Consider the following 17,597-nt stretch of genomic DNA (forward strand, 5'->3'; position numbering starts at 1 on the left):
AGGGAGTCCCCACAGGATTTTGGGTGGGTCCCCAGATGACAGTGAAGTGACAATTTAAGGACTTTTAACACCTCAAAAAGAAACTTACTTATTTTACTGCATCAGAAGTACTCAACAAAATATACTATAAAAACTTTCAAAATTGTCAAATAATATAAGAAAGAGGCAAACATTGTGAAAATACGGATATTTTCACAATGTATATATCACTATTTATCTGTGGAACCGAAAATATAATGCCCCAACTCATACATTCCAAGTGCTTACCAGGGTGGGGTCTCCATTTCAAATATAATTATTTTGGGGGTCATAGCTTGAAAAGATTGAGAACCACTGAGTTAGTCAATGGCACTTTTGGGGCTTAGACCCTAGTGTCAACTAAGAGATCAAGAATGTGATTAATGTAAAGTTATCACAGAAGAGACATTACAGGACTGAGGAACGGCATGTCCAATATGCTGGGAGCAGCGTTACTCATTTGAAATCAATCCTCAATAATAGGGGAACCACCTCCCATTTACTTGTGCGTCCTATAATTAAAAAATAAATAAAAAGAAAGATGAACCCATCTCATTGTAATTAGTTATGGCCACCAATTTGTTGAATCCCTATTCACGATTAGATAAGCTTCTGCTTAGATGCCATTGTTATTGGTTTGTTCAGTCAAGCCAAGGAGACACAACCAATTGCCTGTATAGCTGTTGACCATATTCACACAGCAGCCATTTTGGTCTGACTGTCATGTCTTTCCCAAGTATGAGCAGAGATGGTACATGAAATCGAGATACAATAACTTTGAGTCATTTCCTGTATCCGTTTTCTACTCCCCTGTAGCAGTTTTCTACATCATCAAATAACACAGCATAGCAAGCTGCATAACCTGATTCTGTATCGCACTGGACGATAAAGACACAAGCCGTTGTTTATATACAGTACCACCATTGACCCTGTCCCACAATTCATCTTCGGCTTAGAGCACACACCATTGCTGAGCCCCATTGATTCCACAAACAAGCAATAAAAAAAGTTTTATTTTATTTCTGTCTCAGGTGGCTGCCACACTGTGCGTCCCTGTTTGTCACATACAAGGAGCTGTGGCTTCCCCTGGTGCCCCAGAGTGACAGAGTGGCGCCGGTCCGCGCCCAGGAGTTCTTTTCCTGCGTGGCTGCACTCATGTCTCTGCAGTTGCGTAGCATGGTCATAGCGTCACTAGAGGACCTGTTGCACTTCTTTAGCATACATCAGGTTTGGACTCAATGCTCACTTGTTTTGCTGTTGTGTGTCTTTGTCTGTGCACACTAGGGCATTCACCAAATATTCGAATATTCAAATATCAAAAAGTATCAAATATCAAAGTCGAATATTCGTTTTTTTTTTCTCTCTTTAAAAAAATATATAGTTTATAAAACCTGGCTAGATAGGAAGTCATAAGAATGAGTTGTTTATGCTCTATACCAGGGGTTCTCAAACCTTTTCAGGCCCTGACCCCCAAAATAAACATATTTGAACTGGGGACCCCCACCCTGACAAGCACTTGGAATTGTAGGTATTACATTTAATGTGACTCGGTTCCGCAGATAAATATTGTGAAAATAGCAGATCTACATGCTCACAACGCCTCGCAACGCGAGGCGTTGTGAGCATGTAGATCGTCTATTTTCACAATGTTCGCCTCTTGCTTACTTAATATTTGACAGTCTGGCCAGTCCTGTCGAATACTTTGAGGTCGAATAATTCGAATGCTAAAAATCACTATTCGTGAATGCCCTAGTGCACACTGCCAGAGGGCCAACTTTGTACCTCCATCCTTCTTTAATCCCATTCTTATTTTGTATTCATCAGACATAGAGCCTGCTCCTTCCATCTCTTTCAGGAAGGTAATGACTTTGGCGAGGTGTTTGATGACATGAGGTACGTGCAGCCCCAGGTGCTGCTGGTCAAGCTGGAGGTGGAGGAGCCACGCATCGTGTTCAACCCCAGTCTCCAGGAATGCTGGGAGCTCATACGCAGAGCCTTCCTGGAGATCATCAAGAGTGCCGAGATGCTCCCTCAGGTACATGGGTCAGCATCTGGCAACGTTTCAGCTCCTTCTTTATGCATCGGGAGCCCTTGCGGATGTCTTGCCGCATTTAGGACAGTTGTGTCCTGTAGGTGACGCAAAATGTTGTCATTATGGCAGTTAATTCTTCCCAATTTATTATTTAGGCATTTAGCAGATGCTCTTAATCCAGAGCAATGAGTACCGGTACATAAAATGCATAACAATTTTAATCGAGGAACAGTAAACCAAGAACCTACCAGTAAGACTCCCTAATCGGGAGATAAGCGACCGTAGGTCACTGAGATTCATGTTGATGGGATGAGTGTAGACATACTGTGTACCCATTTGCGTGATTTTAGGGCAAAAATTGTAGGAGCAGTGTCCAAAAATGTGTTTTGCAAGAATCGGCCTCATGGTGGCGCTAGAAGAGGGGCATGTGAGAAATGAGGGGTGGGGTCTCCGCGTTGCCTTGACGGACGAATAGGTACCGGCCCCGGCTCTCCCGGACGCTCCTAGCCCGAGTTACGGCATTTTATGTGAGCTGCAGTGGAGGGGGTCCTCCACTGGGGGCGCCACCACTTTTGCATCCGTTCTGGAGCACCAGGAGTCGGTGGTCCCCGGGAATTCCCCGTGAGCAGTAGGCCTGTGCAAAAAAATCGATTCACTATATTATCGTGATGTTAATGCTGGCGATTCAATTAATCAAGTTCAGAATCGATTTTCCCGATTTTATTTATTTATTAAAAAAAAAAAAAAAAAATCTTTTTTCTTTTTTAGGCGAAATTAGCCTGAAGGTGAAATAACCACTTTCAGTCAGAGTAAGCACAGGTCCTAAAGGAACAATTTTAGGCCACGAGGATGTCATGTTATGGCTAAAGCTAGCACAGTGCTGTAGGCCTGCAGCACAGCGATTTCTTTTCTGTGTTTTCTGGCATCTTGACCAGGAACATGTTGTTGTAATGTTGTAGCCTACCACTGGCACTTTGGCTGAAATAAATGCCAGAAAGATTGACTAACTTTATTTGGCTGCATTGATTTGAAGTATATGATTCAACTTTTAATGTTTTATATTGTTTAGAATTGTTTTAAAATGTTTCAATATAAAAAAGCTGTAATTTTGGGGAAAAAATCGCAATAATCGTGATTCGAATCGCAAATCGCAGGAAAACGTGATAATCGTGATATAATCGAATCGTCACCATATGAATCGAAATCGCATCGAATCGGGAAAAAGTGAATCGTCACAGGCCTAGTGAGCAGCCCCGTTGGGTTGGTCATTTGGTCATTTTTGCACATTTGGTCATTTTTTACATCTGGGGGTCCCCCAGGGACCTGGGGGTCCCTGGAGCTCTGGGGGTCCTTGGAGGTTGTAGTTTGGCAGGTAAGGAGTGTGTGTGCAAAATTTGGCATGGATCGGGGCAACGGTTGCGGAGATATGAGCAGGGCAAGAGTGTGACGTGTGAGGTGTGACAGACAGACTGACGGACTTACACTTTGTGACAGACAGACTGACGGACTTACACTTTGTGCAGGGTTTGATAGTAAATGCGACCTACGGTCGCAATCATCATCTGCTCATTTTGGATGCTGGGTTTACAAATAAACCTAGCTAGTCTACATAACATGCTATATAAATTACATTTTATCCTTTGCATTGATTGTCACAAGGTCCCCACACACTATTGTAAAAAAATAAAAAAATAACATCTGTAAATGTATTGGAAGAATTACTCACGTGTAAAGGCCTGTCCATATAGTCTCTCCAAAACCGAACTTTTCTTCTGAGAGTTACGACTTTCAGATTTCAGACGTGCAGATTTCCAAACTCTAATTCGGTGTAATGTTTTTCAGAAGTTAGGCCGGGGGCCAATTCTGAAATTGGCACAAATTGGTACCACCCAAGGTGACCGTAAGTTTTTTACATTTTCGTCTTCGTACATGTCTCTAGTTTACATTTTGGTATGATAACTCTTCCAATCGCCCAGCTTATTGACAGTTATCACTCCCTAAACAAACCAATATCCATATGAAACAGTGATGAGTATATAGTGTGGTACGATGTGTACTTCCGTAGGATTTTTGTGCTAAAATTGATGCAGATCCTGGTTCTATAGAGTCCAAACTATGACAAAATGATGGGTGTCAACTTTTCCGGACCCCCACCCCCTATCTGGGGGTCATCTAGTTTGGGGCCTGCCAGTACGCCAGCCAGTTAATGTCCAATTTTCTTAATATTAGGGTTGTTTTGTAGGTTTTAAAACATTCTGAGTTCATTTATTACAATTTTGAAGCAGCCAGAATAACCTTTCTGACATTTGGTTGGGATCTTTCCTCACCTGGGACCCCCCAGATGGACCCCTGTGCCTATCTCAGTACTCGCTCTGCTCCTGCTCCAGAACAATGTCATATTAGATCATAATTGAATAAATGTTTTTGTTGCTGGACTCTGAAAACAAAAATGAGTAGTAGCAAATACCAGGAGTCTTCCACAGGGGCTTCGGGACCCCTAGGGGGTCCTCAGAGTTACTACATAGTGTACTTCTAATGATTCTTTTGCGTAACTTTATTGCCAGACCCATGAAATGGGTAGGCCTACATAAGCAAATGTCGGTCTGTCTGTCCGGGTTTTCTATATAAAGGGTATATATGATGATGACATGATGATGACATGCCTACAAAAGGCATGATGTCATAAATGATGATGACAGACAGGGGGTCTGGCACAACCAGGTTGACCTGGTCTAGTTTTTTTTACTGCTTTGGCTTTTATAGGGACCAAACTGTCAGAAAATGATGGGTGTCAGATTTTCCCAACCCCTGCCCCTTTTCTGGGGGGTCATCTATTTTAGGACATTGCAGAACAGTATGCCAGCCAGTTAATGTCCAATTTTCATAATATTAGAGTTGTTTTGAAGGTTTTAAAACATTCTAAGTTCATATATTGCACTTTTGAAGCAGCCAGAATAACCTTTCTGACTTTTGGTGGGGGTCTTTCCTCACCTGGGACCCCCGGAATGACTCCTGAGCCTATCTCAGTACTCATTACAGTCCTTGCTCTGCTCCTGCTCCAGAACAGTGTCAAATTAGATCATAATTGAAGCATAAAAGCTTTTGTAGCTGGGCTCTGACAACAAAAATGAGTAGCTAATACCAGGGGTCTTCCACAGGGGGTCTGGGATCCCCAGGTGTCCTCAGAGTTACTACAGGGGGCCAGCCAAATCTCTGGTCACCCCAACCTCCCAGTCAGCCAAGACATCTGACTGGAAAATACCCTCCACTCTCTGAATAAACCCTTTTGCAAATCCCGCCCCATTCTGCCCTGTTACTATGATGGGACATTAACCCTGGGCAGATTGTTTTTTTATAGTGGAAGTGGATGGTTTTTTTTCCCCCTTCATAGCCTCATTACAGCTATATAAAGTACCAAAGGAAAAACACCTAGGTGATATTAATAAAAAGGGAAGACAAAGGTACAGTAGTTACATTGCAAAACAGGGGATTTACCCGAAAATATATGTTTTAATTTGTTTAATCCCAGTGGGACAGAATCCTCTTTGCAGATTCTTTTATAGTGGTAGTGGATGCGATTTTTTTTCCCTTCATAGCCTCATTACAGCTATATAAAGTACCACAAAAAACACATCTACGTGATATTAATAAAAAGGGAAGAAAAAGGTACAGTAATTACATAGCAAAACAGTAGTTTTCCCCCGAAAAATAAATGTTTTAATTAGTTTAATCCTCTGGATCAGAGATAGAAAGAGAAGCGCATTGCATCTTGGGTACTAGGAAGAGGACAGAGAGAATGTTTCTCCTCACATAATAGGCTGGCTTTTCGTAATTCTGCCCATTTAAATTATATGTACCCAATCGTGACTCTTAGACCATTGATAAGGTACATGTGAACTAGTTTGTTGAAGCTTATTCGTTATGATGAGCGAGATCGCTTGACGCTTGCCGTCGCTATCACCGTACCGGCCGATCTCCGTGTCGCGCACTGCGGACAGTTTTTGAAAGGCTGAAGCAACATTCTCCACTGCACAAACTCCACCCCCGATAGCAAAAAGTGAATGTTTTTTTCTGGTTGGCCAGTCAGGGAGTCTCAGGGACCAATCAGAAGGCTGACAAACGGTCTATTCCATCCATTTTCTTCAATTGGTGGAAGCTCAGGGCATTTTGTCAAGTATCATTTATACTGCATTGTGATGTAGCTGGCATGGAGGATATGTGGTAGCAGTGCAGCTCCAAGTTCTTTGACTGAAATCCCATCCCATTACCCTGCATTATCACAGATGCAGGGTTGTTGGACCAAAGTGTTCCAATGACTCCAATGTTGATGGAAATAAGTAAGCCTTGCCCAGCCCTGAGGCTCATAGGGCAGGAGTCTATGTCCTGTTTCAGTGAGGCAGCTTGATGGACAAGTACCCCTGGACAGTGGACATGATAATAGTTTGTCACAGGGACATACCACAATCCAGCCTTTCATGCTGAGGTCATACATTCAAGATGTATGACAAGATGACTGTGTGTGTGTGTGTGTGTGTGTGTGTGTGTGTGTGTGTGTGTGTGTGTGTGTGTGTGTGTGTGTGTGTGTGTGTGTGTGTGTGTGTGTGTGTGTGTGTGCGTGCGTGCGTGCGTGCGTGCGTGCGTGCGTGTGTGGACATGTTTTGCGTGCCCGCTCTGACATCACACTCTGGCTTCACTGTGATGGCACACTAACAGAATCCCTTTTATGACCATATGGAGTTCCTTGATGTCTTCAATATTAAGCCCATATCTAACAGGACTTCATATGGGAATGCCCATATATGGAGGCCACATTGGCCACATACCACACTAACAGAATCCATATATGGCCAAGACAGCTGGCCAAGACAGCCCATATCTGTGTGGCTGGTTCTACAGACAGGGATCTCCATGAAGGGTATGATGTCAGTTGTCATAACAAATAACTGAGTACGCATGTTTGGGCTCTCACAGCATATCTCAATATACAGTACATGGATCTGTACATCTGTACACCGATATACATCACTGGTCAGATGGCAAAGAATTGGCGCTGAGGCATCTAGTAAATAATACTGAGAATACTAATAAACCATCAGGTACACTACATAAACCCAGGATGCATAAAACTAACAGTTTCTAATATTAATCAAAAATAGTTAGCAAATTGCAGAACTGGTTGCAAGAATAGGGCCAAAACTGGAATAGTCATTTGGCTGGCCCCCTGTAGTAACTCTGAGGACACCTGGGGGTCCCAGACCCCCTATGGAAGACCCCTGGTATTAGCTACTCATTTTTGTTGTCAGAGCCCAGCTACAAAAGCTTTTATGCTTCAATTATGATCTAATTTGACACTGTTCTGGAGCAGAAGCAGAGCAAGGACTGTAATGAGTACTGAGATAGGCTCAGGAGTCATTCCGGGGATCCCAGGTGAGGAAAGACCCCCACCAAAAGTCAGAAAGGTTATTCTGGCTGCTTCAAAAGTGCAATAGATGAACTTAGAATGTTTTATAACCTTCAAAACAACTCTAATATTATGAAAATTGGACATTAACTGTCTGGCATACTGTTCTGCAATGTCCTAAAATAGATGACCCCCCAGAAAAGGGGCAGGGGTTGGGAAAATCTGACACCCATCATGTTCTGACAGTTTGGTCCCTATAAAAGCCAAAGCAGTAAAAAAATAAAGTTACGCAAAAAAATCATTAGAAGTACACTATGTAGTAACTCTGAGGACCCCCTAGGGGTCCCGAAGCCCCTGTGGAAGACTCCTGGTATTTGCTACTACTCATTTTTGTTTTCAGAGTCCAGCAACAAAAAGATTTATTCAATTATGATCTAATATGACATTGTTCTGGAGCAGGAGCAGAGCGAGTACTGAGATAGGCACAGGGGTCCATCTGGGGGGTCCCAGGTGAGGAAAGACCCCAACCAAATGTCAGAAAGGTTATTCTGGCTGCTTCAAAATCTATTTTAGCACAAAAATCCTACGGAAGTACACATCGTACCACACTATATACTCATCACTGTTTCATATGGATATTGGTTTGTTTAGGGAGTGATAACTGTCAATAAGCTGGGCGATTGGAAGAGTTATCATACCGAAATGTAAACTAGAGACATGTACGAAGACGAAAATGTAAAAAACTTACGGTCACCTTGGGTGGTACCAATTTGTGCCAATTTCAGAATTGGCCCCCGGCCTGTCGTGAGTGATGTCATTTTGTAGTCGAACCGGACCTTTCTGACGAAAAGTTTGGTTCGGAGAGACTGTGGACAGGCCTTAAGGATGGATGTTTTACTTTATTTCTTGAATCTGATTTATTGTTTTATTCATCAATCATATAGACTAGAGCTTTATGCCAGTGTTGTGCGATTCACCATGTGGCACGGCCCATGGCAAATTATTAATAAGCCAGGCTTAATTAATTCATAATGTTGTTTTGGTGTCCAGGTGGAGTGCAGCCTGTTCCCAGACATCCAGAACCTGTTCCTACACACTGTCAGACCTGATGAGTGTCTGGTTACTGAAATAATCAACAAAGCTGAAGACATTTTCCACAAGAACTCAGTGGGACCCAAAAAGTAGGAGGGCATTACTTGACGCTATATGACCAATTTTCATGTACAATGACAGGGGTGGTATTATGACTAAGACAATGCAGTAACAAGTGCTACATTCTTATGTTCAGGTATTTGAATGTCTATAAGAAATACAGCCATCTTCTGGATAACAAGGCTAAGCAGGACATAACAGCATTCCTAAAGGAGAAGCATTCCCTGGAAGGGTTTTCCAAGGTAAAATAATTTGTGTAGCTGATGCTCTTCTATTCACACAGCTAACCCCCTTGTACTTTGAAGTAATATTTTTAATGACAAACTAATTGTTTTGCACCTTTTGTACAAAACTTGCAACTCAAAGTGCTTTTTAGTAAAGAAATAACACACACACACGCACACACAGAAAACAAGACACATGAAATATAGCTAAAATTCTTAAAGCATTCTAAAACAAATTTTACTGTGGGTGGATATTGTTGCCTCGTATTGCCATTTTGCTTGTCTGTTTAATGGCTATTTTGGTGGTGTGTGAATGCGTTTTTCAGAAAATTGAAAGTTTCAAGAACTCGTGGAAGGAGATGGCTTCTCTGCATGTCACAGTGCCCTTGTCCATGTTCTGTCTGTATGCTGGCAAGCTGAACGACGACCTGTGTGAGCTCGCGGAGAAACTGAAAGACAGGATTGTCACATTCGAGGTGGACGAGAACCGAGAGCTCAGTAAGAGGTGAAGAGACTATCCTGAGTCTGAACTCTCTGCAACGTGACGTATGGAGGGAAACAGGAGGGGTGTTGTTAGTATACAATGATATTCTTCTACCCCCATTTTCTTTACAAAATGTTTAATGTTACTCCTATCATGATAGCTGCCCATTGAGTGTGACACCCAGCACATTTTACTCTTGAGTTATAGACACAGCTGATTATCATAATTATTTTGTGGCATGCTTGGCCATTGATGCAATGTGGTTAGCTTGAAAACTAGTCCTTGTCAGCAAGTGACCCGTCGTACGATGGAGTATAAATTAAGCTTGACTCTTTTGTACTTTCTCAGGCTTTGTCAGCGTTATGAGGAGATTGTGGAGGCCATCTCGAGAACCCCGACTTCTACAGAGGACCTGGTGTCTCTCAACCAGTACCTGAAACTGTCCAGCGAGGTGACTGTCCACAAGCTGAGAGACGAGATTGATGAGGCGGCCCATCGCCTCAGCTTCTTACTGGACTATTCTACCCTGCCTGGTGCGTTAAAAACCTTGACAAGCTCCAATCACATTATGTACTGTAAGGCTTGATTTATGCATTGTGCAATACGGGTGTTGTGCATCAAAAACAGCAGATCTACAGGCTAACAATGCATCACAGCAAGACCCGTTGCTAGCTTGTAGATAGGAGTTTCCTGACTGAACTCGGGCGTTAGTCATTCAGGAGAAATGCTGGTGCCGGTTAAAGTGTCAGATGAAAATCTTGGCTGATCTCTGTAATTTATTTTGTTTCTTCTTCCTATTCCCCACCCAGCCGATGACATGAGACTGAACAGTAAAGTATTCCAGTGGCCCGACCAGATCCTCACTGTGTTTGACCTCAACAAGAGCTGTCTGGCCACCAGCAAAGAACAAGCCGAGGACCAGCTCCTTAAAAGGTTACTGTGTGAACCCGCGAAGACATGACATCATAATGTCCTCCCAAGTGCCTCAGATTGATCCCTCTCCCTTATCTGCATGTTTTAGGGCAATATTTTAATTTAGAAAACAGATGCTTGTAACATGTATTTGATCAAATCTCACATGTGCACAAGTTGTGTTCTAAAAAAAGTGTCTGAATTTGTTCCTATTGGCCATTTTTAAGGTCATATTATTGTCACTTTTACGGTGCGTATTTCTCTCAGCAAATAATCACAACAGCATAGGTGAACAAATTCAGTCGTGGAAATTAGGCTAACTAAGTACATTAGGAAAGTTACCAAGTAGATTTACTCAAGTACTGTGCTAAACTATTATATAGCTTTTAGGTATTTTAAACTTTAAACTTCCACACTACTTCAATCTCAGAGGCAAATTTATATGTTTGCTCCACTACAGTTTGACAGCTTTAGTTACTAGTTACTTAGCAGACTTAGCCAATACAAAATATGCATTAATATCTTATTAAGGGTTTATTAAGTGACCCGTTTGTTTCATGTTATTGCTTCCTTTTAAGACCGGGAACGCATTTGTGTCACATAACCACTTTAACCATTCTTTTTTATACTTTGGCTATTAAAAAATAGCAGATATACAAGCTCATAGTGCAGCGCTGTGAGCTTGTAGATCTGCTATTTTTGAAAAAACTTAACTCAAAATATTTTGAGATGGGGTTCCGCGGTCAAATATACATATAATTCTAGGGGTTCTTGACATTAAAAATCACACCCAATGTGAAGAGAGCGGTGGTCGTGCTTGCATAACGTCTTCAATTGGTAATTGGTGATGTAATACAGGCTACACACACGCACATTGCTATGGCAAAACGCTGAGGAAAACACATTGCTATGGCAAAGCGCTGAGGAAAAGTGGCTACAGATAGGTCTAGGATGTAATTGGTGATGTAATATGGCTACACACACACACATATTGCTATGGCAAAACGCTGAGGAAAACACATTGATATGGCAAAACGCTGAGGAAAAGTGGCTACAGATAGTGGCTACAGATAATTGGTGATGTAATATGATGTAATATGGCTTGGCTACTCACACACACATATTGCTATGGCAAAACGCTGAGGAAAACACATTGCTATGGCAAAACGCTGAGGAAAAGTAGCTACAGACACACGCACAGCCACTCTTAGGAGCGGTTTACCACCGCTCAAAAACCTTGAGCACCACAGAGAAAAACACTAGGATTTAGAAGACATTTTTAGGTATTTTTCAGGTCTTATTGGTACAAAAGTACTTCTTCCACCACTCTGCCTGCCCTGAACGTGCTCTGTCCCCACTCCCCACCACCAGGACGGACCAGCTGGAGCAAGCGCTGCAGGACGTCAGCAAGGAGGTGGAAGCCTTCAAGAAGAAGGAAGTGATGCACCTGGAGGAGATGAAGAAGAACGTGGAGAAACTCAACCAGCTCACTGCCACCCTGGACGCTGCTGTCACACAGCTAGAAGTCAGAGCTCACATACTATGCAGCAATAGTGTCCAGAACACATGCTGTACAACAGTGGTTCTCAAAGTGGCATCAAGGGACCCCCAGGGGGGTCCCAGAGGGGGTTTTCCAGGTGGTCGTCAGCAAAATGAGTTTAACCACGTTTAATACTTAGGCTATTCATAAACAGACGATCTACAAGCTCACAATACCTTGCAATGCAAAGTGTTATGAACTTATAGAGCATAGGAAAACTTGTGGAAAAATGTGGAATCATTTTGGAAAACTTTAACAACACAAATATTCTGTTATGGGGGTCCCTGGAACAAAATCCTTTTTGGTCTGCTGCCAAATACATAGCAATTTGGGGGTCCTTGACATGAAAATGTTTCAGAACCACTGCTGTATACCACAGCACCTCCTGGCATAAAGTTGCTGTCAGGCAGATGTTTTTCTTTTTGTAAATTAACGCCCTACCTTGATCGTCAGTGTATCAAGAGTGTCGCACAAAAGTCGTGAAAATAGACTATCTACAAGCTCACAATGCGTCGCATCACAATGCGCTGTGAGCTTGTTGATTGGTTATTTTTCACTTTTTATCACATTCAAGGTTTACACCCGATGGCGACAATATGCTGTACCGTAATATACAGTATGATAAAGAATATCTTCTTGGTTGCTCCCTCCCTCCCGCAGGGCATCAACAGAGAGCAGTCTCTGCTGGAGAAGGAGCTGACTCAGTTCCCCATGCTGCAGAGTGTGATGGCCACCAAGCAGCCCTACGACCACCTCTGGACCACTGCACTCAGCTTCCAGGTCAAGTCAGAGCTCTGGATGAATGGTGGGTATATTTTAACCACTTTGAACCTGGCAGCACTATTTTGAGAAAGTTATTCTTTCAAAGATTTTCAAAGTAATAATGCAAAATAAAAAATAAACACATTTTCAAAGATAGCAGGAATAGTTGATCTACAAACTCAAATAAAAAGGTTATTTTCGCTATGAATACAGGTATGGACTGAGATTTTGACTTGGCTGTTGGTGTGCCTTGAGCACAAAACGTTTGAAAACCATTGGTTTAGAAGGAAGGAATAGACACACAGCTCCCTTGACCACGCTGTTCCCCCCACCCCAACAGGCCCTTTCTTGCACCTGACTGCCGAGAAAATCTCGGATGAGTTGGAGACCATGTGGAGGACCATGTACAAACTGACCAAGTCCTTCTCTGATGCCTCTGGGCCGTGCCGTGTGGCTGAGAGCTTCAAGATGAAGATAGACAAGTTCAAACAACACATGCCTCTCCTCACCACCATCTGTAACCCTGGCATTAAAGAGCGACACTGGGGGGAGGTCAGTGGAGAGAGTCACCGTTCAGCGTCATGCTCCATTTGTCAACAGATATACAATACATTAAATTAACCCTTTATGTTCTGAGGCCGATTGTACAAATGCCTTCTAAATCAATTTTGGGGCTTTTATGCCTGGAGTGAGAGATGGGGAGTGACACGCAGCAAAGGCCATCGGGAATGGGACTCGAACCCGCAAAACGCTGTCAGGCATTCTATGCGGTATGTGCCTGGACAGCTAGGCCAGCAGGCGCCCCAATTCAGTAGTTCTCACACTTTGTAGTTATGTTAAAAAATAGCAGATTTACAAGCTCGCAGCGTGGCACGAAGTGATGTGCTGTGAGCTTGTACATCTGCTTTTTTTTGGGCTAACCGCTCCTACACCTGGCTTTGTCCGCTTGTCCCGAGAAAATGGTCGCCCAGGGTCACATTGGCCACGTTTGCGGGACGCTTAATGAGATGAACTTCACACTGGGTGTGATTTTTAAATAACCAATGCTAAAATCGAAAATGACACGGAAGCTTTCCTGGTTTTAATGGGTTAAAAAGGAATAGCCATTGAAATAATTCTATGAATTCTACTCTTTATGCATCTTAATGATATTGCCTGCACGTTGAAAAGCCAACTGCTACACAGTATAATAAAGAAAATGGCAGTGTGTCTCCTGGTATAATTAATGCCTAGTCTTGATCCTCCTCCCATCAATGAAAAGTCGATGACCAACTGATGCCACAGGTCTTGTCCACAGATCAGCAGCATTGTGGGCTTTGATGTTAAACCAGATGTGGACACCTCACTGATGAACATGGTGGACCTGGGACTCTCCAAGTTCTCTGAGAAGTAAGACCCTTTAATCAGCAAAAAACGACAATCTATGCTCTAAAATTGGAGGGGTGAACAGTAACGTTGTGAGGAAAGTGAGACGACTCAGTCAGTGTCTGTTACGTGTGAATGGCGGTTTATATTAATTGTCCTCTGCTCCAGGCTGGAAGAGGTGGGAGCTTCAGCCTGTAAGGAGTACTCTCTGGAGAAGGCCATGGAGAAGATGAGGACAGAATGGGCTGAGCTTCGCTTCTCTTTCACCGCCTACAGAGACACAGTATGACAGCCTACTTACACATGAATGCATGCACACACACACACACACACACACACACACACACACACACACACACACACACACACACACACACTAAAGTTGATTTCAGCACACTGCGCAAAGTATTGACAAGGTATGATAATGTTCTGCACTTCTGCTTTTAGGGCACAAGCATCGTGTCAGCGGTGGATGACATCCAGTCGCTCCTGGATGACCATGTCATTAAGACTCAGACCATGCGAGGCTCTCCTTTCATCAAACCCATAGAGGCTGAATGCAAGGTAGGACATGACAACACGTATCATGTACTGTAAACTACTAGACCATGTAGGCACAAATACTGGACATGGATGGGATAAATGATGTACTGTATATGCTGCTGTATGCGGCTTTGTCCTTGGTGACTGTCTGCGCTATCTGTGTCATTTCATTTCCATACTACTTAGTAAGATTCTGACATGGCCCAGAAGCAGTGATTTCTTGCTGCATTTTGCTGCTGAATTGGTATCTGAACATGTGTGACATGGACCTTCATGGATACACCAAAGGCCATGCCTTTTTCAGACCACAGAGCTTCTAGCTGACTGCTGCTCTGTCTCACTAGCCTGGCTCCAGCCAATAGACCCGCCCACTCTCTGAGTGAACTGCATCTCTTGGTCTGGATGTGTCATATGACGTGTCTCTTGCTACCGAAAGCTTCTCAAACCGACCGAAACCGACCAATGAAATCAATGCAATGCGGAGGAGGGGCGCGTCTAACTTTTGAAAATCAACAGAAACAGTGGAGGGAGGGGTGGCTGCGTGGCTCACCAGAGTTCTTAATTGCTCCCTTTGAACTTCAAAAGGGCTCCGAACTGCAGTCATTGATTGAGCCATACAAGTGTCGAATAGCTTGTTAGTGATTCTATAATCAATGAAACATCAAAGACAATGACCTGTTTGGTGCATGTCATTGAGGGGAGGGGGAGGAGGGAATGTTTTGTGTGCAAAAGTCAAACACAACCCCTCCCACCAGATCTCTTGTGATTGGGAATTTCAAACTTTAAATCCCCTCCCCTTTTCAATCAAATAGAATGGCCACAACTTCAGACTCAAGCCCCAGCGTAGAGTCTGAAATCAGGCTACTGTCTCACCGCACAGTGGCAGCAGCGAAGTTGAACTTTTCTCAACTTTGCCACACCGCTTTTTACTGCCTCTGAAGCTGTCGGTCGCTCTCCATAGACAATGCATTGAACTGAAAACGGCAACTGCACACTGCTGGTGTGAATTAGGCATTAGACTGTACTAAGTCATTTTGATTTGTGAGATAGGGGCACATTCTCTACATGATTCTTTTAGACAAGGTCTTTCCTGATAACCACTCTCTTCCTCTCTCCCTCCAAGCAATGGGAAGACAAGCTGTTGACCATGCAGGACATCCTGGACGCCATGTTGAAGTGCCAAGCTACCTGGCTCTACCTGGAGCCCATTTTCAGCTCTGAGGACATCATCGCCCAGATGCCAGAGGAGGGCCGCAAGTTTGCCATTGTAGACAGTTACTGGAAGGACATCATTGGCGAAGCAGTGAGTCTATTGCAAGAGCAGCTTTCATGTTAGAGAAACAGGAATGTGATCTGGGAAAGTCACAGACCCAAAGGGGGGGATCTGTGACAGTTTAAGTGCATTTGAGCTAGGCACTGAACCCCTAGTAGCTAGAGTTGTTTTGTAGTCAACAGTAAAGCTGTGCTTGTGCATTTGTGTACCTGAATGAGTAAGAAAAATCTAACCCAAGTTTGAATTGAGCGGTGGTGCATGGTGGTGGTAAGCCTGAGCTACTCTGTTGCATTCCATTATGTTCTCCATAGATAACATTGGACTTGTGTTCACATTCATTGGCTTCAAACTGTCAGTGGTCATTGTGAATCTATGTGAATCTATGTGAATCTGTGTGCGTGCGTGCGTGCGTGCGTGCGTGCGTGCGTGCATATGTGTTTTAGCTCAAGGATACTCGGGTACTGGTGGCCACAGATCAACGCAACATGCTGGGACGGCTGCAGGAGTCCAACATGTTCCTGGAGGACATCCAGAAAGGCCTCAACACATACCTGGAGAAGAAGAGGCTCTACTTCCCCAGGTGAAACCTTCTGAAAATCATCAAGTCTGTATTAATGAGTGTTTCACCTTGTGTTATCAGCACTATTTTGAAGGTGATCTGCAAGAGGAAAAGCTTATATGGACTCTTACCTTTCATGCCAGTTATTGGCTTTTCAAATGGTTACAGGCTCAATGTTTCTAATTAAAGTACTTGCAAGAAGTGAACACAATTTATCATCTTTACCGATCAACATCCCTTAATTTCTTCAAAACGCCTCCGTCCTATTCTCCAAGGTTCTTCTTCCTGTCCAATGATGAGCTGCTGGAGATCCTCTCGGAGACCAAGGAGCCCATGCGGGTCCAGCCCCATCTGAAGAAGTGCTTTGAGGGCATCGCCAAGCTGGAGTTCACAGAGGACCTGGAGATCACCGGCATGATCAGCTCAGAGAAGGAGACTGTGCCTTTCACTGGAAAGATCTACCCAGCCAAAGCCAAGGTACAGACATACTGGACCATCACACAGACCTATGCAGCCATGCTGTGTCAAATTCATGGATAGTACCATACAAATATAGTTACATACGTATAAAATAATGCAAGATTTTCAATTTTTTGTTATTCATCACTCAAAATGTTAATATAGAGGGTATGCGCATGAATAAAGTGAATGGCATATCGAGTGGCAAATCGAGTGGCAAAGTGAGTGGCAAAGTGAGTTTAACATAGTTTAAAGCTATACTGTGTAAGATGCTCAACTAGTGGTCAGTAGCCCTATAGCAAACCGCGGTCGCGTCCGCGTCTTTCGGCCGTTTTTCGGCCGTTTTTCGTACCTTCACACCCCCGCGTCTGCCTCCACCTCGCCGAGAGCTATCTTTAGAGGGGTCCCTGGTTCCTGTGCGTTCAGGCATTCCGGAGAAACGGACTCCTTCACCCTGCCTGGTAGGCGAGATTACCTTTTGAGTATAGAGACACACGGGCGACTACAAATATGGCCGCCATAGCGACCCCACTTCAAGATGCGCTGTGATTGGCCGGCAGTGTATAACCTCGCTGTGATTGGCCGGTAGTGTGATGACGTAATTTTGCCGGGAAATCCCGCCCCTGTCACGGCTAAGTAGAAAACATATAAAGAGAAGGCTTCAGAAGCTGAAAATAACGGAGTGGGGGTTCTAAAACTTTAGCGATTTAACAGTTAGGACAATTTTAAGATTTGTTTTATAAAAAAAGTTACATGGTATAACTTTAATGCAATCAGTTAGCACTTTTCTGTTTGGATGTATTAGCTTTCAAGGCTAGAAAGTAGTTCTTTGCCATTCAGTAGGTGCCTGCATAACTTCCTGGAATGATGATG

At 43.4% G+C, this 17,597-nt stretch overlaps 1 protein-coding gene across 1 annotated transcript in view; it reads left to right on the top strand.

Annotated features, from left to right (window-relative positions):
- Positions 1–17,597, top strand: part of dnah3 (dynein axonemal heavy chain 3) — a gene marked incomplete at both ends in the record, with an annotated part of 59,483 nt that overhangs the window by 4,668 nt on the left and 37,218 nt on the right. Inside the window, 16 exons of the mRNA XM_080728202.1 lie at positions 1,050–1,245; positions 1,874–2,053; positions 8,502–8,632; positions 8,740–8,845; positions 9,154–9,332; positions 9,660–9,844; positions 10,121–10,244; positions 11,595–11,748; positions 12,424–12,568; positions 12,866–13,077; positions 13,823–13,914; positions 14,059–14,173; positions 14,338–14,454; positions 15,557–15,736; positions 16,150–16,286; positions 16,541–16,742. Coding sequence (XP_080584328.1) covers positions 1,050–1,245; positions 1,874–2,053; positions 8,502–8,632; positions 8,740–8,845; positions 9,154–9,332; positions 9,660–9,844; positions 10,121–10,244; positions 11,595–11,748; positions 12,424–12,568; positions 12,866–13,077; positions 13,823–13,914; positions 14,059–14,173; positions 14,338–14,454; positions 15,557–15,736; positions 16,150–16,286; positions 16,541–16,742 — 2,455 coding nt within the window. The remainder of the gene's footprint in view (positions 1–1,049; positions 1,246–1,873; positions 2,054–8,501; positions 8,633–8,739; positions 8,846–9,153; positions 9,333–9,659; positions 9,845–10,120; positions 10,245–11,594; positions 11,749–12,423; positions 12,569–12,865; positions 13,078–13,822; positions 13,915–14,058; positions 14,174–14,337; positions 14,455–15,556; positions 15,737–16,149; positions 16,287–16,540; positions 16,743–17,597) is intronic.

The sequence above is a fragment of the Nannobrachium achirus genome, assembly GCF_963921795.1.
Source record: "Nannobrachium achirus genome assembly, chromosome: 6".
NCBI lineage: Eukaryota > Metazoa > Chordata > Actinopteri > Myctophiformes > Myctophidae > Nannobrachium > Nannobrachium achirus.